At 57.9% G+C, this 24,930-nt stretch overlaps 1 protein-coding gene across 1 annotated transcript in view; it reads left to right on the top strand.

The window, feature by feature from the left end:
• Nucleotides 1–22,163, top strand: part of SUGP1 (SURP and G-patch domain containing 1) — a 28,867-nt gene extending 6,704 nt beyond the window's left edge. The window contains exons 4-14 of the mRNA XM_076001570.1: nucleotides 1,949–2,176; nucleotides 4,172–4,295; nucleotides 4,605–4,705; nucleotides 5,817–5,940; nucleotides 9,573–9,928; nucleotides 17,397–17,503; nucleotides 18,113–18,290; nucleotides 18,687–18,793; nucleotides 19,850–19,995; nucleotides 21,105–21,234; nucleotides 21,996–22,163. Coding sequence (XP_075857685.1) covers nucleotides 1,949–2,176; nucleotides 4,172–4,295; nucleotides 4,605–4,705; nucleotides 5,817–5,940; nucleotides 9,573–9,928; nucleotides 17,397–17,503; nucleotides 18,113–18,290; nucleotides 18,687–18,793; nucleotides 19,850–19,995; nucleotides 21,105–21,234; nucleotides 21,996–22,022 — 1,628 coding nt within the window. The 3' untranslated portion in view covers nucleotides 22,023–22,163. The remainder of the gene's footprint in view (nucleotides 1–1,948; nucleotides 2,177–4,171; nucleotides 4,296–4,604; nucleotides 4,706–5,816; nucleotides 5,941–9,572; nucleotides 9,929–17,396; nucleotides 17,504–18,112; nucleotides 18,291–18,686; nucleotides 18,794–19,849; nucleotides 19,996–21,104; nucleotides 21,235–21,995) is intronic.
• The last annotated feature ends 2,767 nt before the right edge of the window (nucleotides 22,164–24,930 follow it).

Genomic DNA, 24,930 nt, shown 5'->3' with positions numbered 1-24,930 from the left:
AAGGTACTTACCCCATAGAAGCAGAGGCAGACAAGACAAATTTCGGTCCAGGGGGTCGGGGCCACAATGGAGCCCTCCTCAGGGGTGTGGGGGCTGTGTCTCCAAGCTGGACCAGCCTGAGCCCACCAGCAGGGGAGAGCGGGTGGCGCCAGGCTGGCCTGAGACACCCAGGATGGGTCAGAGGACAGCGGGTTCCAAGGCCTTCTGTGGCGGACGTGCAGGTTGGGCAGGTGGCCTGGAGGTGGCCAGGGGCACCCAGCGATTATCACAGGGGCACTCGGATTCATTGAGCACCGCCCTCCTGCTGGGGAATGCAGGCACTCGGCGCCCTCCACATCCCAGGTGCTGTACAGGCGGGCAGTGCCCGTCCTCTCGCCGAATCCTCCGGAGGGACGCTCGTCCCTGCCTCAGCGTGTTTCTCTTTGAAAGACACTTGACGGTGCACGTGGCATTGTCTCCACTCCGAATTTATAGATGCAACACTTGTCCTTTGCATTTATCTTTTCCATTTAACAATGAAAAATATCACAGGAAGTTGAAGTCCTCCTCTTCCCCCCTTCCTTTTATTTATTTGTTTTTGAGACGGAGTCTCGATTTGTTGTCCAGGCTAGAGTGAGTGCCGTGGTGTAGCCTCGCTCACAGCAACCTCAAACTCCTGGGCTCAAGCGATCTTGTTGCCTCAGCCTCCCAGGTAGCTGGGACTACAGGCATGCGCCACCAGGCCCAGCTAATTTTTTCTATATATATTAGTTGTCCAATTAATTTCTTTCTATTTATAGTAGAGATGGGGTCTCGCTCTTGCTCAGGCTGGTTTCAAACTCCTGACCTCGAGCAATCCGCCCGCCTCGGCCTCCCGGAGTGCTAGGATTATAGGCGTGAGCCACCGCGCCCGGCCTCCTTTCATGTTTTGTTCCACGCCTTTTTTTCCCCTTTGCTTGACATGGTGTTTTTTAGATCTAGATGGTTACATATAAATCTCCTTTGTCGAATCCAACTTTCGTAAGCAGCTGGTTACCAATCCCTCTTTCCATTGAGGAAACTGAGGCTTAGAAAGATGAGGCCGTAAGTGCAGAGCTCACCTATGGCACCACCAGTGGGCCCCAGTCTCGCTGCCGGGGCCGGGAGCCAGCTATTTCACGGTGCTGCTCTCCACTGAGCCAGCAGCACCTGCCCCGCATCTAGCCGTCGGCCCTCCCGTACTGTGGGTTCTTGGGGAGACTTGGGCTTGGGTTGGAGTGGGCATTCTCCAGGTCTTCGGGCCCTGGCCCCTCTGTCAGCAACCCAGGGGCGTGCCCAGACCTCCCCACGGGGTGATGCAAGGAGCGGGGCCCCTCTCTAGGTCCAGGGCAGCCTGGCTCACAGACGCAGCGGGACACACCAGGTGTGGGAATCACCGGCCGAGGGCAGCCGGTCTGTGTCGGTGGTGTGTGGTCCAAGTGCATCGTTGCTGGTGAGACAGGTGGTCTTCAGCCTTCCTCCGGTTTCCTAGGGAGCAGCTAGGAAGAGTTAAGCCAAGGCCAGACTCCTCCGCACACAGTGGGGAAGGGTGGTGTGAGTCCTCTGCCCGCCAGGTGTCAGGCCGAGGACGGCTAAAAGGCGGGATTCGAGGGCCCAGGTCCTGTCTACAGGTGCTGACATGTTGCTGGGCTGTGGGTGCAGCACGGTCCAGGTGCCTGCAGAGCCCCAGGCTTGTCCTGTGTGGCTGTGGGACCGCAAGTCATTCCTCTCTGAGCTTCTACGTCACCTCCTGTAAAAGGAAGGTCGCCTCGTGTCCGAGTGCCGGAAGCCAAGGACCCGGCCCCGGGGCCCACAGCACTGGGAAGGTCGCCTCGTGTCCGAGTGCCGGAAGCCAAGGACCCGGCCCCGGGGCCCGCAGCACTGGGTTTGCCGGGACATGGGAGCTGTGCCCGGCAGCCCCTGAGGGCCCGTGTCCTTCCTTCCGTCCCAGATGCGCCCCCCAGCGCGGCCAGCGCCCCTCCCAGCACGCCCGCCCCCAGCGCCGGGAAGAGGCCCTTCCTCATCAGCAAGCGGGCGGGCCTGGGGCTGGGCAGCGTGCCGGGCACGGTGAAGAACTACTCGCACGCCAAGCAGCTGCCCGTGGCGCACCGCCCGAGCGTCTTCCAGTCCCCCGACGAGGACGAGGAGGAGGACTACGAGCAGTGGCTGGAGATCAAAGGTGAGTGGCGGGGCGTGCCACCCCTCCTTCCACCGGCCGATCCCCGGTCGGCAGGCAAGTGCGGCTGGGGTGTGGAGCTGTTGGGGTTGAGGTTGGGGTCTCCGGGCCTTGGGGCCGAGCCTTGGGCCCCTGAGGCGAGGGGAGCAAAGGAGGGTGCGGGAAGGGCCCGGGGAGCAGCCTCAGGAAGGTCCTGGGCGTCAGAGCGTGGGCTCCCTCCTGGGAGCAGCGGGAACCGCTGTCCGCTTACCTGGCTCATCCCCATCCCGGGCGTGGACGTGTGGCCCCTCTGAGGAAACGTTCGCTCAGGAAGGGCAGCCTCGTGTCCCTTCTCCTTAGCCAGGAGCGGAGGAGCGTCTGAGGCTCCCCTGCCTGGGCGAACGCCCCCAAGCCCTCAGGGCTCCCGAGCCCGCTCCTCACTGCGGGTGACGTGTCCCCACCAGTGCAGGCCGGAGGCGTGAGCCGCAGGTTGGAGGGCACTCTCTCCTGCCACGGGGAAGGGCAGGCCTGGTGTCGGGAGCTTGTCCAGTCCCCGAGGCGTAGGAGGGGGATGGGGGACGGCGGTGGCGGCACTCCTAGCGAGTCCAGCCCTGTCCACATTCAGAATGAGAATCTGCGACCCCTGAGCCATGTGGAGGGCTGGACGGCAGTCACGTCACCCTGACAGCAAGGACAGACTGAAGTGGCCATGTAGTTGTGCTGTGACAGCTTGGAGACCGCCAGTTCTGAATGAGGGTGCCAGCTTCTGGCTCCGCCTGAGCAGCTCAGGGCCAGAGTGGAGCCCTTCCCTTAGGAGGTGCTCCGGCAGCTCCAGCAACGCTGCCAGGAACCACCGCTCTACCCGGGGCCGTGGTCCGCGAGGCTGTTACGACTCGCTGTCCACGTGGCCTCCGTGACGCACCCGTTCTGTAAACAGTGGCCAGGTTGGGGTTGTTGCTGCAAACATGGGAGGAGGGTGAGGCTGGGGGAAAGGTGGGTGTGGGATGCCCCCCCGATGTCTCACAAGGCCCTCCTCGGGCCACGTTTACGCCTGACGCCCTGTGCTTCCCTGGAGCCCAGGCAACAAGGGGAACGCAGCTAGCCACAGGTCTGGCATCTCGGCCCGGTTGCCAGGCGCCGGCTGCCAGCGGGAAATTCCTCCTGCGAGTCTCACGTAAAAGCAACGTGATCCTTATAGTGGCTGACAGACTCGCAGGCTCAGAGACAGCCCAGTGAAAAATGCAAAAGCAAGTTCCACGTGGCTCGAAGGGGAGGCTAATCCATATATAAAACTATATTTTTATAGCTCTGTTCACTGAAAAGGCCCCGAGGTAATGGGTAAGCCCGTTGCAGTGAACATCCCTAGCGCCCAGATGGTGGTCTGGAGACACAGTTTCTCACTAACGGGAACCAGGACTTCTTGGAGGAATGGCTGGCTCTGGGTCGGGGCAGGAAGTGTATGAGATGACCCTGGAGCGCCCTGTCCCAGCAGATGGCAAGGAGGCCGCCAGAGACTTCCTGGGGTCATGTCCAAAGCTCTCAGGAGCAAGCTTGAAGAGGCTCCACCGGCCACAGAGCTTCTATGATGACATTAATTGCCATGGATTGAAAGCCCACCCAAAGCGTTTAAATCAGAGTTCGTAATGGTATTTTTAAAAACGAATGTGTCATCTTTGAAGGATGAAAGGGAACCGATGTATTATACCGAAAACTGGTAAATAAAAGAATTAAGCATTCCCCTCCCCCGGACACCCTGGGGAGCTGGATGTGTTTTCCACCGGGTTCCCGCTCAGGGCCCGCCACGGCCTCACTTCTCTCCCGCCCAGTGTGTCTCACAGAGACAGCTGAGACCGGACCCCCTCGCCACGGTGTGCTTTGTGCCTGGACCCGGGACGCCCGGCAACCTCCTGCATCTCACGCTCTTCTCCCCCACCCCTGTCGTTGTGGTCCGTAGAGAGAGTGTGCCTATTGACTGTGGGGTGTGTGAGTTGAACCCCAGTACTGACAGCCTCCTTAAAGTTTCACCCCCAGAGGGAGCCGAGACTCGGAAAGTGATAGAGAAATTGGCCCGCTTTGTGGCAGAAGGAGGCCCCGAGTTAGAAAAAGTAGCTATGGAGGACTACAAGGATAACCCGGCGTTTTCGTAAGTATCTCCGGGGGCGGGAAGGCCTCAGCCGTCTAACCTGCTTGCTGCACGGCCGCGCGTGCCGGTGTGCTCGTGAACTCACTGTGACTAGGGCTGGGTGTTTGCACTCGCCTGCCGGCTGCCGTCCCAGGTGCTGTCGGCGCACCCCAGAGGTGGCAAGGGGCTCCCGTGGGGCACGGAGACTCGCTCTTGGGCCCCGGCCGGCGTCTCTGCTTGCCAGCCTGCTTTTGCGCGACAGGAGCCGCTCGGTTGCGCCCGCCGCAGACGCTCACCTCCCATCTTCTGTAAACTTCTTCCCCTCTGCAGATTTTTGCACGATAAGAATAGCAGGGAATTCCTCTACTACAGAAAGAAGGTGGCTGAGATAAGAAAGGAAGCACAGAAGTCGCAGGCAGCCTCTCAGAAAGGTAGGTGGACAGCGGGGGAAGGGGGCTCTGGGGGAGGCATGCAGACACACCATGCCCCCCTGTGGGGGGTTCCTGGAGGCCACAGCGGGGTGGGGTGGGGTGGGCTGGGGCCTGTGCCCTCCAAGGCAGCTGGGGTCACCTTGGAGACGGGGCTGTCACTGCCCTCCCCGCCAGTGCTCTGAGGACTGGGTGCAGTCGGAGTGACAGGCCTCGCGCGTGGGGTGCGTGGGTCACCTTGGAGACGGGGCTGTCACTGCCCTCCCCGCCAGTGCTCTGAGGACTGGGTGCAGTCGGAGTGACAGGCCTCGCGCATGGGGTGCGTGGGTGCTCTGGGAGCATAAGGTCACGTCCGGGAGATCAGCTCCCTGCGTGCAAACAGGGCTCGCTGGCTATTTGAACAAGCGTTAATGAGCCCCAGCTTCACGCTGGGCACTAAAGACACAGCCAGATGAGGGCAGCGCCTGACCCTAGGGGAGGAGGGCCGAGGGACAGACAGACACAGCCAGATGAGGGCAGTGCCTGACCGTAGGGGAGGAGGGCCGAGGGACAGACAGACACAGCTGGGGAGGTTCCCACTGGGATGGATTTGAGGGAAGCTCGGAGATGCCGGCCGGTCTGCAGCCAGAATAACGTAAAATCCCAGCCAGGAGCTGGTGGGCAGTGGGGGGACTGATGCTCAGGCACAGTGTGGGCCACAGAGCTCTGTTCATGGAGTCACCTGCAGCCCTTTACCCTGAACCTCTCCCCGAGAGAGGAGGGCCTTCCGCGTCCCCTTGTGAGGGACAGGAATAACCCCCAGCAGAAAAACTCGGGCAGATGCCCCCGTCTCCCCTCCTGCCCAGCCCAGCCCCCCATGTCCTCATCCCTCCCGGTTCAAGTCTGAGGCCCAGGAGCCCGCCAGGGTGGGAGGGGCGGGCATGGGGCTTGAGCTGAGCTGTGATGTGATGTTAACTCCGGCGTTCGGTCCCAGTACAGTAATCTGATTCCCGTTTGCCTGTTTTTCTTTGCATCGTTCCTAAACTAAACCCCACTCGTTGCCTGTGGGGTTCTTAGCAGAAATTAGGCTGTTGGGTGTGGTGAGTTGAGCCCAGTACTGACAGCCTGCTTAAAGTTTCACCCCCAGAGGATGAAGAGGCCAAGAACCTTGCAGAAAAGTTGGCCAGGTTCATAGCGGACGGGGGTCCCGAGGTGGAAACTATCGCCCTCCAGAACAACCGCGAGAACCAGGCCTTCAGGTAAGCGGGTGCTTGCCAGGGAGGTGACCCAAGCCCTGGCCACAGCCCTCCTGCAGATGAGGAAATGGGGCCCAGCATGGTTCAGCTGCCTGCTAGGGTTCCCCACCGAGAAGCTGGCAGGGCTGGGACTCGAGTCTGGAATTTTCTGCCCCGAGCCCAGCTCTGCCACCCCACAGGCATTTCCCAGGCACCCATCAGCACGCCTAGAAGGTCTCTGAGGCAGGAGCAGGGCGGCGGGTGTGTGTGTGTGTATGTGTTGGGGCCTTCGTGACACAGCAGGACCCGGCTGGGGGCAGGCCGGGCTCTCCAGTGGAAATTCACAGAGCTGTTTATTCCGTGTGCATTCTCGGGGTCTCCCTTTTATGACGAGGGGAGCAGCAGGGAGTGTGAGAGCTCAGGATCTCGGGGGAACCGCCCACCCCCAGCTTTTGTGCAGGCTCTGCAGTAAGGCTGGTGAGTGATGAGCAGCCCAGCCTCCCTGCTGTCCCTGGCCATGCATGGTCACGCCGCAGCCCTCAGGCTGGGTCTGTGTTCGTTGGCTCATTCATTCATTGGACGGGTTCGGCGTCCACTCTGCTGGGGGAGGCTGGTGGGGGCCTGGGGCCTGTGGACGCTATGGGCAGTGGCCGGCAGAGTCACGCTTGGGAGGGGGTAGGATGCTGAGCACAGCGTGTGGGAGGACGTTTTCGGGCCCGTGTACAACAAATCCCGACTCAGAAGATAAAAAGTTCGGGAACAACAGAGTCTGGGCTGGTTGGCTCGGCCACGCTAAACGTCACAGGGACGACATCACGGAGGGTGGGCAGACAGGGCCAGGCCAGGGCCAGGCAGAGGCGGGCAGTGGGCAGCCACCAGGAGGTGGAGCTGATGTTATGTGGGGGCTGGGACAGGGAGAGGGCCCTTCGTGGGGGCTGAGGTGTGTCTGAGTCTGGTACCTGGCTGGTCTGGAGCCCTCACTGGGGCCTTGGAGCATTTGGGTCTGGAGGTGGGGGGGGGGGTCTGGCTGGCCCTCGGGGCTTGCCCTGACAACCATCGAGTTGTCGGAGATAACTCTGTGCCCCCAAACCAACGCTGAGTTACCAGTCCGCTATAAGTCGTTGCATCTTTTCTTCATTTACCTAATTACGATTATTTAGTTAATGATGCTGAGGACGGTAAGAAACATAGTTTACTGCCAGCCACCGTAGGCAGACACTGACTGTGGGACGCTATTGCAGGAAAAGCAGATGAGGTCACGGAATTCCGTCCGAGGCCCTAGGCCCGGGTGGCCCTGCCGGGTCGGAGGGGGCCAGGGCCCGGCAGCTCCGGCCCCCCCCCCTCCCCAGCGTCAGAACTGAGACGCTGGTGCAGGCAGCTCCAGGTTCTCCTGATCGTCCGTCCCTCCTCCTGCGCAGGGCGTGTTGTTGATGGGGGTCAGCTGGTTAGGTGTCCTGGGCCGGGGGAGGTTGCCAGGGGCGGGTGCCCAGGGTGGCCAGAGGAGGCTCGGGGAAGGGACCTCCAACCCAGGCTTACCGGTGAGGCCAGAGCCAGACTGGGAAGGAACTGGGAGGGGCAGTCAGGTGTGCAGGCCCCAGCAGGGGGTGCAGGTTTGTACCAAGCAAACTGTTTAATCTCCACATGGGGTCAGCCCCAAGGCACAGCAGTGCCAGACGGGCACGTGTGCTTGGCAGAGCCTTCCCTCGTCCCCAGATCTCACAGCCACTTGGTGTTCTGCTGCTCAAGGCTCTTTCCTGTCCCCGCTCTCCTCCTCACGTGGGCCGGGCACTCCCCGGTGGCTTTGGGAAACAGTTTGTAACAACTTGATCGTAAAGAAGCCGGGAACGCTCAGTCCTTCAACCTGGTCACCCTCCCCCTTTCTGAGACGCGTCCCCAGAAATGACGTTAGATACAGCCTCAGTCATAGTAGCGAAAAAGTCAGTAACAAATTGAGCGTCCAACCTCAATCCGTAAACGCATCTCCCCCATGGAACACACGGTGCTGGGAGGTACCGAGTGGTCTGGCAACCGGCACGCTGGCCCTTGGGGGTGAGGAAACCGAGCATGGCTTCGCTGCTGTAGCGAGAAAGGCTCGTGTAGTTGGGTCAAGTAAGGAATTTTTTTTTTTTTTTTTTTGAGACACAGTCTCACTGTGTTGCCTGGGTTAGAGTGCCGTGGTGTCAGCCCAGCTCACAGCAACCTCAAACTCCTGGTCTCAAGCGTTCCTCCTGCCTCAGCTTCCTGAGTAGCTGGGACTACAGGCATGCGCCACCACGCCCGGCTAATTTTTTCTATATTACTTGGCCAATTAATTTATTTCTATTTTTAGCAGATGAGGTCTCACTCAGGCTGGTTTCGAACTCCTGACCTCGAGCAATCCGCCTGCCTCGGCCTCCCAGAGTGCTAGGATGACAGGCGTGAGCCACCACACCCGGCCTGAATGTCTTTTTCAAATCTGGCCAACTGCTCCCTTCCCTCTTGTATAGTTCCTTGCTTTTATGTCACCTGGCCATGCTGGTACCATGACCCAGGAAAGCAAGGAAGTTGGCGCCATCTCCCTGTCTCCCTTCCCCACGCTCTCCAGGTACCACATGTTACCAGGCCGGAGACACAGGCTCACATAGACACGTGGACACAGTGGGTCCCCTGCTGCTGTCATACACAAAAGGGGTGCACGGCACCCTTGACCCTATTGTATTTATTTATTTATTTTTAGGGACAGTCTTGCTCTGTTGCCTGGGCTAGAGTGCAGTGGCATCATCATAGCTCACTGCAACCTCAAATTCCTGGGCTCAAGTGATCCTCCTGCCTTAGCCTCCCAAGTAGCTGAGACTACAGGCATGCGCCACCATGCCTGGCTAATTTTTCTATTTTTAGTAGAGACGGGGGTCTTATTCTTGCTCAGGCTGGCCTCAAGTGATCCTCCCACCTCAGCCCTCCCGGAGTGCTAGGGTTATAGGCATGAGCTACCATGCCAGCCTACACTTTGTTTAGTAGCACGACACTGTGCTATGACTGTCCCTCTAGATTCGTAAGTGCAGGTCTGGCTCCTTGTCCAGGCGTGGACCCTCTCCAGAGGCAGGACTGTTGGCTCAGGATATACACAGTGTGATGCGGAACCCAGCTCTGGACTCCGTGCCACCTGCTCTGCCCCGGGGCTGCCTGCCCCTAGGTGTAGTTGGAATCTAGCTCACCGGTCTCAGTGTCTCTGTTTTGGCTCCGTCTGCTATTAACCCTCTTGGGGACGAGTTGGAGAAGCCGTCAGGTTTGGGACAGGTCGGCTATGCCCTTTCTGGTGTCTCCCCACAATTCGGGATCTTTTCGTGTGAAGGCCCTACTCTTCTTAGGTGTCTGGGGAGGGCATCTGCCCCTTTCCCTTCAAAGCCAGGGGGATTGATGACGGTGCGGTTGGCACCTGGGTAAGACCGGGATGGGGATCGGAGTGGCCCACAGCTCTAAGGAAGGGCGTCGTGAGAGCCTGCGGGCACATCACACTGAAGAGCCAGCAGCCACTGAGGCCCGGAAGGCCAGGGGGTCATTGTAGAGACCGTGCCCCTGGCCAGCCTGGGCGTGCCAGGCCTGAGCTGCCTGGAATCAGGGACCAGGGCTCAGGCCCCGCTGACAACACTCCCCCGCCCCCCAACTCTCCTTTGCAGCTTCCTGTACGAACCCAACAGCCAAGGGTACAAGTACTACCGGCAGAAGCTGGAGGAGTTCCGGAAAGCCAAGGCCGGCTCCACGGGCGCCCTCACGGCACCCGACCCCGGCCTGAAGCACAAGTCCCTTCCTGAGGCCCTGTCAGGGTCCTTGCCCCCGGCCACCACCTGCCCCACCTCGTCCACCCCCACGACCACCGTCACCCCTGCCCCAGCCGCCCCCGGGAAGCCAGCCTCCACAGCCACCGCCAAGAGGAAGCGGAAGAGCCGGTGGGGGCCCGAGGAGGACAAGGTGGAGCTGCCACCTGCTGAGCTGGTGCAGAAGGACGTGGACGCCTCCCCCTCACCTCTGTCAGGTGGGCTCACCCTTTTCACGTGCTGCTGACTTTGGTTTCCTAGCATTTCACTGAGGATTTCTGCATCTACATTCTCCTTTTCTTGTAGAGTCTTTGTGTCTCGCTTCGGTACCAGAGCAATACTGGCCTCACAGATAAATTTGGAAATGTTCTCTCTCTGGGTTTTTGGAAGCATTTTAGAAGAATTGGAGTATTATTTCTTCCTTTAAACATTTGTTAGACTTCACCAGTGAAGCCATCTGATTCTGGGCTTCTTTGTTGGGAGGTTTCTGATTACTGATGCAATCTCCTTGCTTGGTCCAAGTCTATTCAGATTTTTCATTTCTTCTCAAGTTAGTTTTGATGGTTTGTGTGTTTCTAGGAATTTGTCTACTTCTTTTAGGTTATCTAATTTGTTGGTGCACAGTTCTGAATATTTTCTTATGGTTTTTATTTGTATTTCATTTTTAGTCATCAGTAACACTCATAGCTCTCCTTTCATTTCTGGTTTTAGTAACTTCATCGTTCTCTCATTTTCTCTTAGGCTATCTGCACCTTGTCAATTTTGTTGATGTTTTTCTGAAGAACCAACTTTTGGTTTCATTGATTTTTTTTTCTCTCTCTCTCTCTATTGTATTTCTGTTCCCTGTTTCATTTATCTCCACTCTAGTCTTTATTATTTCTTTCCTTCTGTTAGTGGCTTTAGTTTGCTCTTTTTCTAGTTCATTAGAGTGTACAGTTAAGTTATTGATTTTAGATCTTCTTTCTTTTTTCTTTTTTTTGAGACAGAGTCTCACTCTGTTGCCCAGGCTAGAGTGCCGTGGCATCAGCCTAGCTCACAGCAACCTCGAACTCCTGAACTCAAGTGATCCTCCCGCCTCAGCCTCCCAAAGTGCTGAGATTTCAGGTGTGAGCCACTGCATCCGGTCAGGTCTTCATGCTTTTACAGCTATAAGTTTTCCTGTTAGCATTGCTTTTGCTGCGTTCTATGTTTTGATGTGTTAGGCCAGGTAAAGTGGCTCACACCTGTGATATAGATTTATTGGAAGATAAGTGGGAGGATCACTTGAGGCCAGGAGTTCAAGACCAGCCTGGGCAACATAGCAAGACCCCCATCTCTACAAAAAATTAAAAAAAAAAATTAGCCAGCATTGTGGCACACACCTGTAGTCTCAGCTACTCGAGAGGCTGACACAGGAGGATCGCTTGATCCCAGGATTTGGAGGCTACAGTAAGCTATGATGATGCCACTGCACTCTAGCCTGGGTGACAAAGCAAGACCCTTTCTCCAAAAAAAATAAAAAATGTTTGGTATATTATAATTTCGCTTTTATTTCTCTCTAAATATATTCTAATTTCTCTTGTGATTTTGTCTTTAATCCATTGGTTGTTAAAAAGTGTGTTCTTTAATTTCTACATATTTGTGAATGTTCTAATTTTCCTTGTTACTGATTTCTGGTTTCAGTTCATTATGATTGGAAAAGATTTGGTGTGATTTCATACTTTTTAAGTGTATTAAAACTTGTTCTGTAGCCTAAATGGTCTATCTTGAAGAACTTTCCATGTGCTCTTGAGAAGGCCACGCATTCTGCTGTTGAGTTGCATATTCTGTTAAGTCTAGTTGGTTATAGTGTTGTTCAGTCCTCTATATTCTTTTTTTTTTATTATTTTTTTGTTTTGTCCCTTTTTCTTTTTTTTCTTTTTTTCCACCCTTATTAATTGGAATACAGTCCTCTGTATCCTTCCTGATGTTTTGTTTGGGCGTGCTATCCATTATTAAGAGTTTGGTATTGAAATCTCCAAATATTATTATTGTTTGTTTGTTTGTTTGTTTATTTATTTATTTATTTTGAGACAGAGTCTCACTCTGTTGCCTGGGCTAGAGTGCTGTGGCGTCAGCCTAGCTCACAGCAGCCTCAGACTCCTGGGCTCAAGCGATCCTCCTGCCTCAGCCTCCCGAGTAGCTGGGACTACAGGCTCACACCACTGTGCTCGGCTAATTTTTTCTATTTTTGGTAGAGACGAGGTCTCACTCTTGCTCAGGCTGGCCTCAAACTCCTGAGCTCAAATGATCCTCCCACCTTGGCCTCCCAGAGTGCCAGGATTACAGGCGTGAGCCACTGCGCCTGGCCAAAATCTCTACCTATTATTGTAGGACTGTCTATTTCTCCCTTCAATTCTGTCAATTTTTGCTTTATATATTTTTAGGGCTCTGTTGTTGGGTTTGTATACGTTTATAGTTGTTATATATTATTTCTGTATCAAACCTTTTATTAATATATAATGTTCTTTTTTGTCTGATAACTTTTTTTCACTTGGTATCTATGTTGTCTGATACTAATACAGCTATCCCAGCTGTCTCTCATGGAGAGAGCATGGAATATCTTTTCCCACCCTTTGACTTTCAAACTGTAGTCATGTGCTGTCTATCAACATTTCAGTTAATAATGGACCACACATATATGATGGTGGTCGCATAAGATTATAATACCTTATTTTAACTGTACCTTTTCTTTGTTCAGTTTTATATATATATATAAATTTTTTTTTTTTTGAGACAGTCTTACTCTGTCACCTGGGCTAGAGTACAGTGGCATCATTATAGCTCACTGCAACCTCAAACTCCTAAGAGACTTTTTCTTATGATTTTCTAAATGGTATTTTCTTCAATAACATTTTTATCTCTAGCTTACTTCAAGGATACAGTATATAATACGTATAACTAGGCAACAAACAAAGGTTACAGGACGTTACTGTACTGTACATTGACAATCCTTCCCGTAGACTGCTGTGTGCAGTGAGCCTTGAACGTTCTTATGATGCCTTGATCTGGAGACTTAATTAGAGACATTGTATTTGGAAGCAAGTAGACCACTTTGAACTCATGGGTTCTGTGTGGCCAAGGGCATTGTCCAATATCAAAAGAATTTTAAAAGGCAGTCCCTTAAACTCAAGAGATCCTCCTGCCTCAGCCTCCTGAGTAGCTGGGACTACATGTATGCACCGCCACACCCAGCTAATTTTTTCTATCTTTTTTAGTAGAGACAGGGTCTCGCTTTTGCTCAGGCTGTTCTTGAACTCCTGAGCTCAGGGGATCCTCTTGCCTGGGCCTCCCAGAGTACTAGGATTACAGGCGTGAGCCATGGTGCCTGGCCTCTTTAGATATATTTAGATACACAAATACTTACTATTGTGTTACAGTTGGCTGTAGTATTCAGAACAGTAACATGCTGTAAAGGCTTGCTGCCTAGTTATATGTATTGTATACTGTATCCTTAAAGCAAGCTACAGATAAAATTGTTATCAAAGAAAATATCATTAAGAAAATTGGGCGGGCGCGATGGCGCACATCTGCAATCCTAACACTCTGGGAGGCTGAGGTGGAAGGATCGCTGGAGCTCAGGAGTTCGAAACCAGCCTGAGCAAGAGCGAGACCCCGTCTCTACTAAAAATAGAAAGAAATTAATTGGCCAACTAAAAATATATTTTTAAAAAAATCATAAGGAAGACAAAGTGTATTTGCTGTTCATTACCTGGAAGTGGATCATCATACTGGTCTTCATCGTCCTGGTGTTCACACGGAGCGGGCTGCGGAGGAAGAGGAGGGGTTGGTTTTGCTGTCTCGGGGGTGGCAGAGGCAGAAGAGGTGAGGTAGGCAGAAGGGGGCGCAGGAGAGCCAGGTGCACTTGATGGAAATACACTGGAATTTCTGTCTGACTTGCTTGCTTTTTCATTCCTGTAAAAGAATGTCTTTATATGGCGTTTTAGAACGTTGTCCTAGAAAAAGCTGTGAACGGCATCAAGCTTTTTCTTCCCGCATTTGGTTTAGTTTCGGTGCCCGTACCTTAGAAGGGTCCATGTTGTGAAGGAAGTCAGTCCCTCTGCCAGGCTGTGCAGGGTCAGCTTGTTCCCGGCACTGCTTCCTCTGCGGGGTCTTGCTCATCCGGCACCAGCTCGGGGGCTCTCCACCCGTCGTCTTCTGTTAATTCCTCTGGGGTGGTGCCTGTCGGCTCTTCTTCTTCTTTTTTTTTTTTTTGAGACAGAGTCTCGCTTTGTTGCCCAGGCTAGAGTGAGTGCCGTGGCGTCAGCCTCGCTCACAGCAACCTCAGACTCCTGGGCTCAGGCAATCCTCCTGCCTCAGCCTCCCGAGTGGCTGGGCCTACAGGCATGCGCCACCATGCCCGGCTAGTTTTTTCTATATATAGTAGTTGGCCAATTAATTTCTTCTATTTATAGTAGAGACGGGGTCTCGCTCTGTTGCCCAGGCTGGTCTCGAAATCCTGACCTCAAGCAATCCGCCCGCCTAGGGCTCCCAGAGAGCTGGGATTACAGGCGTGAGCCACCGCGCCGGGCCTCTGTCGGCTCTTGAGTCTCTCCAAGATCCCTATCTCGAAGCCCTTCACTCCTTGCCTTTCCTGCCATCTCTACGATCTCCTCCGTGATTCCCTTGGTGGGTTCTGTTGTCAGTCCTGGGAAGTCACGCACAGCATCCGGACGCAGTTTTCTCCAGCAGGCGTTTACGGCTTTGGCCTCGATGGCTTCCACAGCTTTTTCTGTGGCAACAGGGCCCTCTCCAGTGGTATAGTCCTTCCAGACTTCCATGACGTTCTTTCTCGTGGGCTTCTCTCCCACAGCAGTCATGGCGATCCTTCCGGCAGACTGCCGTGTTCACGCGAGGAGCCTCGAACGTTCTGGTGACGCTTCATCTAGAGGCTCGATTAGAGGCAGCGTGTTTGGAGGCGTGTAGACCACTTTGAACTCACGGGCTCTGGGTGGCCAAGGGCATTCATTGTCCAATATCAAAAGAACTTTAAGAGGCAGTCCCTTACTGGCTAGGCACTTCTGACTTAAGGGCGAAGCGTGGATGGAACCAAGCAGGAAGAAGGTTCTCACTGTCCAGGCCTCCTTGTTATCCAACCCAAAGACCGGCAGCTGGTGTTTCTCTTTTCCCGTCATGGCCCAGGGGTCAGCAGCTTCACAGACGAGGCAGTCCTGACGGAAAACCCAGCTGGGTCCGCACGCAGCAGTGGAGTCAGACTGTCCCACCTGCCTCGGTCCTCACGCCCGCTTTTCTTCCTCACTTTAACGTCCTCCGCGGCACCGTTTCCCAGCATTTCATCTGCATTACCAACCTGTTCCGGCAGCTGCCTTTTCTTCCTCGGCGATTTTCTTAAGGGCACCTGGGAACTCATCTGCTGCCTCTCGGTTGGCAGAAGCTGCTTCTGTTATCTTGACATTTTCAAGGCCACACCTCTTTGTGGAATTATCAAACCATCCTTTGCTGACGTTCAGTTCTCCAGCTTCAGACCTTCACCTTCCTTTAGCTTTAGGCTGCCATGGAACGACTTCACCTGTTCTTAACCTCACATAGGGTCTGTCGGTGTGCCTTTGCTTACCGCAGTCCTGCACCCACATAAAAGCTCCATTTTCAAAAGGAGATAAAAAGGTATTTTGCAAAACATGCACGGTTGTACATCTGCTGGCATAGCTGCAGTGATGGCTTCATGAATTTAGTTGTTTTTTTGTTTTTTTTTTTTTAAACCATGGTCCTTATGCCAAATTCATTTATCTTAAAATGGTGGGTAACTGCAGCACCTGTCCATCAGTTCAAGATTTTCTTATAATATTGATTTTCTCTGCTGCTTGACAGCCCTTCTAGCGTCCTTAGTGGCGCCTCGTGTCAGTCCTATGATGTTTTTCAAGGTTTAGGGTATCATACTAAACATGTTGAAAAATACGCGAGAACTGCAAGAGATCACTCTTTCTAACTTTTTATGATAGATTTGTTTTACTGCGGCAGTAAGTAATGAAATAGACTAGTGTCTGTGTATAGTGTATGCATTCACAACATAACTTTTTCTTAATTTTTTCAATACTTCTAGGCTACACAGTTCATATGCACATTTTTTGGAATTGTTGCAAATCTCTGAAATATTTTCCAATATATTGATTGAAAAATGCCCATGTATTAAGTGGACCCGTGCAGTTCACACCTGTGTTATTCACAGGTGGGAACTGTTGCCGGCTGTACGGGGCAGCCTAGGTGTGCAGGAGGCTACACCCTCCAGATCTGTGTGAGTACAGCCTGTGAGGCTCACACAATGGTGAAATTGCCGGAGGGTGCCTTTCTTGGAAGGGTCCCCTTTATTGAGTGACTGTATTTGTGTCTTTGGATCCGGGTGAAGCGAGTCCCCTGCAAAGAGCATAAGGAGGGTCCTGCTACCTGCCTCAAACCTTAAAGCACTCGGGTTGTTTCTTGCCAGAGAAAGTTCGGGAAGCACACGACGATGAGCGTAATAATCCCCACAGTTTTGCGCGATCGCCTGTCACCTCCCCCTCCTCCATAGCAGTTTCGGGGACAGTCAGGGTGTGGCCCCGTCTCTGCTTCCTACCACAAGCCCACAGCGGTGGGGGGGTTGCGGTCTCTCTCCTCCGCCGCCCTCTGTGGACGACAGTCAGCCACGCAGAGTGGCCATCTCGTGCCGCCCGGCTCTCCCTGCGCCGGGGTGGAGTCTCCTCCCCACCCCGCCCCTGCTTCACCAGAGCTGGACACGCAGGTGCGCGGAGGAGTCAGACTCGCCGTGCCGCTCGGCACCGTCGCCTGTGGGACCGCCAGGGAAGGCAGCCCGCGCGGGTCCCGTGGCCGGCCTCTTGGCCACCCCTGAGGACGGTTTCTGGCTCAGTTCTCCCCTGGCCCAGGAGCTTCAGGGATTTCCGGTTGAGGAGAAAAGCTACTGGAGGAGGATCTAGTACTTGCTGGGGCCGTGGGTGCCTAGCATCAGTTTGCCTCTCGAGCGCCAAACCCTAGCGCGGGCTGGCAAGGAGGGGGCCGGCATCTGGGCGCTTCTCTGACACACGCACCCCCCGCTCTGAGACACCCAGCCGCCGCCCAAGTGGGGGTTGTTTCTGCCACCCAGATGGGGCCCTTGCAGCACCTCTCCACAAATCAGCGTTGCCGGCCCAGCCCAGTTCCAAAGCCGGTGCCAAATTAAATGTCAGCTGCTTCGAGGGTGGCTGGCTGCCGCCCCCAAGGGAGCCGCGCAGCTGAGTCTCGGGCCAGACTCCGAATACACGCATTCACGCCGCGTGCCTCAGCCACGGCGGTGCCTCCGAGAGCCGGCGTGCACGCGTGCCTGCCTACGCGCCTGTCTCAGCTCTCAGGTCTCTGGCTTTGCGAGGTCCCTGTCCTGTCGGCCGTGAGACACATGACCCCGAGTGAGGCCTGGAGCCTCCGGTTCCTGGTGTCCACGTCTGCAGTGTGGAGGTGCTTAGAGCCCTCTTGGGAAGGCCACCAGGAAATGGAACACGGGTGCACACAGCAGCACGCAGTGCGGGCGCCGACCGTTGTGACAGGAGGGCCCTACTGTGTGCCGGACCACCCTGCACCGGGTGCCCGGGTGCTCTCCACACTCGGGCCTGCAGCACGCTCCGGAGCAGACCCCGGGGCGCACGCGTCGGCGGCTGACTGTCCCGTGTCTCCGGTTTCCAGTTCAGGACCTCAAGGGGCTCGGCTACGAGAAGGGGAAGCCCGTGGGTCTGGTGGGCGTCACAGAGCTGTCAGATGCCCAGAAGAAGCAGCTGAAGGAGCAGCAGGAGGTAAGGCCACAGCCGGGGGCCGGGGAGTGTCACCTGCCCCTCCGCAGGGCAGTGGTCGAGGCTGTGTGCGTGTGCTCACGCTCACCGGGCCCTCGTATGCAGGCAGAGCCCACGGCTGCCGGGCAGGCTCCTAGCAGGCAGGCGCCGTGGGCTGCTGCCCACCCCACCCCCGGTGTCAACGGCCTGCCACCTGCCAGGGGTCACAGGGCCCAGGGCCTCCACCCGCCTGGGAGGCGCCCCCCTCAGGGGCTTTTCCCCACAGTGTGGTCCCTGTGCATATTTTCCTTCCGCAGTCCCCTCGGTGTGGTTCAGGATGGTGTCTGTTAGCACAGGCGCCCTGAGGGACCTGAGGCCGCCTGTTTGGTGTCAGGCTGTGTTGGGGGAGGGCCTGGCTCCGCAGGGGCCCTGGCAGGCGTGTGGCCTCTGCCGCCCAGTCACACACCCTCCACCCTCCCGGGGCCGGGAGCCCAGACCGCCCTTGCCCAGCGGCCACGGGGCTCGCATGCTCTGTCGACTCCAGGGCGTGAGGGGCCCAGGACGCGCCCCGGCATGGGACTGGGCGCCGTGACGGGCGGGGCCCTCGCTGACTGGCGTCCGCCGCACCCGCAGATGCAGCAGATGTACGACATGATCATGCAGCACAAGCGGGCCATGCAGGACATGCAGCTGCTGTGGGAGAAGGCGGTGCAGCAGCACCAGCATGGCTACGACAGCGACGAGGAGGTGGACAGCGAGCTGGGCACCTGGGAGCACCAGTTGCGGCGCATGGAGATGGACAAGACGCGGGGTGCGCCGGGGCCGGGCGGCGCCGTGCGGGGGGTTTGGGGGGGCCCCGCGGGCCCGAGAAGGCACCCGGGTCTGGATCCTTCTGTCCCGGTTCAGCCCCCAGCCTGCCTCCCCTGGCTGTGAGACCCGGTCTCTCTGTGCCTCAGTTTCTTCCGGGGTGAAAAGGGGGCAGCGCTGACCTCTGGGGGTGGGGAGCTCCGTGGGCGTTCACTAATGTTTGAACAGAAGGCTGGGCAGGGGTTCCTGGGGAGCAGGGCCTGGGTCGGGGTCCTGGGCCAGCGACCCCCTTCCCTGGAGGCCACTGGCTCCCAGGAAGACTCAGGCCTGTGTCCCGGGAGCCACCCGGCCCAGCCCCTGCCTCCCACCCCCTCTCACCTCCCCCTGCTCCCCTGGGCAGAATGGGCCGAGCAGCTGACCAAGATGGGCCGGGGCAAGCACTTCATCGGAGACTTCCTGCCTCCGGACGAGCTGGAGAAGTTCATGGAGACCTTCAAGGCCCTGAAGGTGAGGGGGGGCGGCCCCGGCCCCTCCTGCAGCCGAACCCACCCCACGCACAGCAGGAGGAGCCCCTTTCGCCGAGGGAGGTGTCTGTTTGTGACAGATGCCGTCTGTGCAGGGAATCGGCAAACAGCAGCTCAGCTGCCGCTTCAGAGACAGTTCCTGGGGCCGTGGGGGGGATTCTGCTTCCAGTGGAGCCGGTTACGTGTAGTTTACAGGCAGGGTTTCTCTGGCGGGACCCCCCACACACTAGCCTCTCCAGAACGAGAGCTTAACGTGCTGCCCCCGGGCTCCTGGGGAGAGACGGCTGACGCCGCACATCCCCCGTTGTCTTTTTTTTTTTTTTTTGAGACAGAGTCTCACTTTGTTGCCCAGGCTAGAGTGAGTGCCGTGGCGTCAGCCTAGCTCACAGCAACCTCAAACTCCTGGGCTCAAGCGATCCTCCTGCCTCAGCCTCCCGAGTAGCTGGGACTACAGGCATGCGCCACCATGCCTGGCTAATTTTTTTTCTATATATATTAGTTGGCCAATTAATTTTCTTTCTATTTATAGTAGAGACGGGGTCTCACTCTTGCTCAGGCTGGTTTCGAACTCCTGACCATGAGCAATCCGCCCGCCTCAGCCTCCCAGAGTGCTGGGATACAGGTGTGAGCCACCTCGCCCGGCCATCTTTTTTCTTTTTCTAATAAAACTGTTTTGTATCCCATAACCTCATCTGACAAGGTGGTAACATCACTGACCACGTCTGTGAGACAGATTGCTCTCAAAACACGAACACGGGGCTTTGCTTTGCCAGTGAGCCGTCACTGTAGCCCATGTTCGACGAGGCCTATGGAACGAATCGTCTTGCCCCTTTTGACCTGGCCGCCAGGAAACCCAGTGCTAAGTCTGGCGCTGAGGCCCTGGGGTCCCCTGAGAAGAACAGAGAGCTTGGTCTGTTCACGAGGACTCTGACCTGGCGGGAGGGAGGCAGATGGGGGGGTTCGCATTTGTGGACGGGGCTGTGGCCCAGGGGACAGCTACAGCCCTGGCGGGTGGTGACAGCAGCTCCTTTCCCTGCAGGAAGGCCGAGAGCCTGACTACTCCGAGTACAAGGAGTTCAAGCTGACCGTGGAGAATATCGGCTACCAGATGCTGATGAAGATGGGCTGGAAGGAGGGCGAGGGGCTGGGCTCGGAGGGCCAAGGCATCAAGAACCCGGTCAACAAGTGAGTGCGGCCAAGCTCGGTGGGGGTGGGGGTGGGGAGGCTGTCACAGGCTCCCCTGCCACTTCCCTGCCCCCCGCCTGGTCACGTGATACCTTTTTCCTTGTGGGCTCTTCCCGGTGGTCACAGCACCCCGCAGCACACCCCTCGTCAGACACAAGTCAGCGATGCAGTAGGCCGTGCGGGCCTGGTCCTCCCCAGCCCGGGGTCAGGCCCTCCTGGGGCCTGCTGGCCTCGCCTGCCTCGTGAGAGTCTTGTTTGAGTTCCCCACGAGCAGGAAACCAGTCCCAGACTCCCGGGCGTGACCCCTGGGTCTCAGTGCTGTACCCGCCCCCCAACCCCACTCCCCGGCTGAGCAGCGCACACCTACAGCTGTGATAACCTGCCCTGTGGGCCTCTGCTTCCCCTGCGGGACCCTGGGGCTGGGCCATTTTGGGCTCTTTGCTCCTCTTTATTTTATTTCATTTATTTATTTTTTTGAGACAGAGTCTCACTCCATTGCCCAGGCTAGAGTGCCGTGGCGTCAGCCTCGCTAACAGCAACCTCCAACTCCTGGGCTCAAGCAATCCTCTTGCCTCAGCCTCCCGAGTAGCTGGGACTACAGGCATGCGCCACCATGCCCAGCTAATTTTTTCTATATATATTTTTAGTTGGCCAATTAATTTCTATTTATAGTAGAGACAGGGTCTCGCTCTTGCTCAGGCTGGTTTATAGTCGCTCTTGCTCAGGGCGGTTTCAAACTCTTGACCTCCAGCGATCCTCCTGCCTCGGCCTCCCAGAGTGCTAGGGTGACAGGCGTGAGCCACCACCTGTCATCCTAGAGGAGGAGGAGAGGCTCCTCCCTCGTGATGCAAGCTCATCTCTGCCCAGATGGCCCCCAGGGGCAAGCGCCAGGAGGGGCCTCCCCACCCCAAGTCCAGGCCCTGCATCTCCCTTCCTGCTGGCGGCAGCGGGCCCTGCTCACACAGCCCCCTGCTCACACCGCCCCTGCTCACACCACCCCCTGCTCACACCGCCCCTTGCTCACACAGCCCCTGCTCACGCCGCCCCCTGCTCACACCACCCCCTGCTCACACCACCCCCTGCTTACAAGGCCCCACCCCCTCCCACAGGGGCACCACCACGGTGGACGGCGCTGGCTTCGGCATCGACCGGCCGGCGGAACTCTCCAAGGAAGACGACGAGTACGAGGCCTTCCGAAAAAGGATGATGTTGGCCTACCGCTTCCGGCCCAACCCCCTGGTACGTGAGCCCTGCTCCCCCCATCCCTCCCACCCAACCCCCTGGTGCATGAGCCCTGCTCCCCCCATTCCTTCCACCCAACACCCTGGTGCGTGAGCCCTGCTCCCCACTGTCCCTCCCGCCCAACACCCTGGTGTGTGAGCCCTGCTCCCCACTGTCCCTCCCGCCCAACCCCCTGGTGCGTGAGCCCTGCTCCCCACTGTCCCTTCCGGCCCAACCCCCTGGTGCCTGAGCCCTGCTCCCCCTGTCCCTTCCGGCCCAACCCCCTGGTGCGTGAGCCCTGCTCCCCACTGTCCCTTCCGGCCCAACCCCCTGGTGCGTGAGCCCTGCTCCCCACTGTCCCTCCCGCCCAACCCCCTGGTGCGTGAGCCCTGCTCCCCACTGTCCCTCCCGCCCAACCCCCTGGTGCGTGAGCCCTGCTCCCCACTGTCCCTCCCGCCCAACCCCCTGGTGTGTGAGCCCTGCTCCCCACTGTCCCTCCCGCCCAACCTCCTGGTGTGTGAGCCCTGCTCCCCACTGTCCCTTCCGGCCGGGCCGCCCCGGTCTCAGTTGCCTGTCGCGGGTGGTGGCAGTCACAGGAGGGTCCCTCCCTACCTGGCTCAGCAGGCCAGGTCTCGCAGGGACCCCTGCCACTCTGCCTGCACTCAAGCCCCACTCCGACCCCCAGGTGAGCTTAGCCGCCCCGGAAGGTTCTGGACAGGAGGAACTGCTTCTCTTCAGCTTTAAGCCCCTCCCCTTTTTATCTTTTTTGCCTTCTGTAGAACAATCCCCGGCGGCCTTACTACTGAGTCTTCTGGAAAAACACACTGACCGACTGGCTGACCGTCCATCCCTGGTCCCTGGACTGTGGAATGTTCCGGCCTGCATTTCTGCCCGTCCTCCTGTTGTCCCCGTGTCATGCTGTGTATTAAAGTCCCAGTGCTCACCCACCGCAGCAGCCTGGTGCTGCCAGCCGCCGGCAACCCCTCCAGTTCCTCAGCAGCGGGGCTGGGCCGGGCAGGTGGGGCGGGACGGTGTCTGGAAGGCTCCGGCACCCGCGGAATCCCAGAGCGCCGTCGGCCCTCGTCTGCCCTGGGGTCTCCGTCCCTGCTGTCCGCGTTGCCATTGAGTGGGGACCCTCGGGGCCCCTCCGGCGGAGAGAAAGGCTTCTCGGGACAGTAACCTCGAGACGTGGCCGCGCCTGGGCCAGAGGGGCGTCGGGACCCCCTAGCGAGCTCCGTGCCGCATGCAGGAGGAGGTTGGGGGCTCTCCATGCAGCGTCCAGCGTTTGCCCTCAGGCCTGCAGGGCACGCCTGTGCCCTCGCCCCCCGGCAGGCCGTGCAGGCAGGGCCCAGCACACACGCCACAGCCGGCAGTGGTGGCAGCCAGGCCGCCCCAGCAGCTGTGTCGTGGCACGCGGGTCCCCAAGGCCCACACCCTGAGGGGCAGCCGTGCCACGCTGACTGACACATCAGGCACCTGGGGGGGGGGTAGGCAGCCTCAGAGCAGGAGGGTTTGAGGCAGGATGGTGGCCCAGGCCAAGGCGTGTGCCTAGACTTCCCACGTTTCCGCAGGGCCAGAGCCTCAGCATCTGTGCAGAAACCCCCCCGGGGGCTCGTTCAGCTGCAGCTGCTGAGCCAGGGGGTGGGGCACAGCCCTGGGAATCCTCACTCCCCCCAGTGGGTAGCCAGTCCCACGGGGGGTCTCGTGCATCTGCCCCCACACACCTGGCAGGTGCTGCCCTGCGGGGACCAGGGTCTCCCTATCCACAGGCCCCTGGCCAGCGAGCACTCGAAAAGTCACTCAGCAAACACCGAGTGCCAGCTGAGCCAGGCGGACGGCACCTGCCCCCAGGTGGCCGGTCTGCTGGGGCTGAGGCTGAGGTGATCGTGAGGAGTGACGCAGTGACGAATGCTACCAGAGGAGCCGGGGCGCCTTGCTGGAGACAGCTGGGGACTGTCTTAAGGGGGTCTGGGGACCAAAGAGGTTTACGAGGCGGTGGCAGAGCCAGGCTACCTGTCACCCCTCCCTGGATGCTGGCTCTGAGCCGGGCCAAGCGCACCGGTGGGCTTGGCCCAGGTGCCCACGCGTGGGGCTACCGACAGGCAGTGGCCCGGGGCCCGGGGGTGTTAGCTCTGGGCGGTCCATGGTCCGGGAGACGGGACCCTGGGGCTTAGTCCCGGGCACCCAGCTATCTAAGTCACCACTCTGCTCCCAGTGACCCGGAGGCTCACCAGGCCCAGGGCACGGACTTTACTCCCAGGCGGGGGAAGAGGAGGCCTCCAAATGCCATGTGGGTGTGCAGGTGTGTCCTGGCCAGGAGTGGGGCGGGGGTGGCCGGGAGGGCTGCCTGGAGGAGGGGACACTGAGACGACCCGCTTACGACAGGGTCTGTCTGGCAGACACGAAACAGGCCTGTGAGGTCCTGGCACCCAGGGAAGGTCAGCGCAGAGGAACCTGAACTTCACCCCGGGGCGACAAGCACGTGGGGAAGGTGATGGAGTCAGGTCCTATTGGCGGCCCGGCTTGGGCAGACCCGTTTGGCATAAGGCCAGGCGCTGCACGGCGGAGGAGGGGGCCCCAGGGGAAGGGGGTTAGAACTGGGCCCAGCCGTGGGCTGCCGCGGGGATGGGTGAGAGGGGGGCCGAGGTGAGCATGAGCCAGAGTCCAAGGCTGGCAGGGGCGGGTGACAGAGAGATGGCCTCCTGACTCTGCTCACGCTGCAGCCCCTGCCCGGCCAGCTCCTCTCTCTGCACCTGCCTCTCCCTGGAGCCTGCCCAGCCTCCTTCCAGCTTCCAGCACCTTCCCGGCAGCTGCCCCACCTGGCACCACTTCCCAGCTCCGCGGGCCTCCTTGCCACTGCTCAGCTCTGAGCCTGCGTCAGCCTGCCAGGAAGACTGTTCCCAAACTCTTCACCAAACGGGCTCATCCCCACATGCTAACTGCCACCCCTCCTCCTTAGGACCCCTTCACTGCACCCCCTTCCCTCGGGAATGACCCCCCAACTCGGGCCTCCTGCGTTGAGACAGCACCCCCCCAGTCAAATCTTCACGTGACCCGGACAAGTGCCTCAGTGGCCACTGCGTGAAAACTCACATCTCAGCACACTGGAGGGCACTTTGGGCCCATGCAGACGAAGTTCCGGCAACAGCCCCCACGGGCCAGGCCTGGAGTTGGGGCCGGAGGGTGTCTGGGCAATGTGGGAAGTTAAAAAAGGTCGGGACGCCTTCTTTGACTTGACAAGTCAGAAGTGCAAAAGGTGGCCGGGCGGGGTGGCTCACGCCTGCCTGTAACCCCAGAACTCGGGGAGGCATAGAAAAAAATTAGTCGGGCGTGGTGGCGCATGCCTGTAGTCCCAGCTACTTGGGAGGCTGAGGCAGGAGGATCGCTTGAGCCCAGGAGTGTGAGGTTGCTGTGAGCGCGGCTGACACCACGGCACTCTAGTCCTGGGGAGAGAGTGAGACTCTGTCTCAAAAGAAAAAGAAATGCAAAAGGAGACCTAAATAGAACGAAGTTGCTGGGGCAGCCCCGGGACCTCCAGGACGCAGCCCTGGCGCTGAGAGCGGAGCGGAAGCGCCAAGAATTGCTGTTTTCCAGCCTTGGATAGGGAAACTGAGGCTGAGAGACCGCGGGGTGCGCAAGGGGAGCGGCGAGCGGGCGGGGCCCGGGAGGCTCCCCCGGAGTCCGGGCCGGGGCGACCTTTGCGCGGGGCGGGGC

The sequence above is a fragment of the Microcebus murinus genome, chromosome 4, assembly GCF_040939455.1.
Source record: "Microcebus murinus isolate Inina chromosome 4, M.murinus_Inina_mat1.0, whole genome shotgun sequence".
Taxonomy (NCBI): domain Eukaryota; kingdom Metazoa; phylum Chordata; class Mammalia; order Primates; family Cheirogaleidae; genus Microcebus; species Microcebus murinus.
Note: the sequence above shows the minus strand (reverse complement) of the source record. Positions and strands in the feature narration are given on the sequence as shown.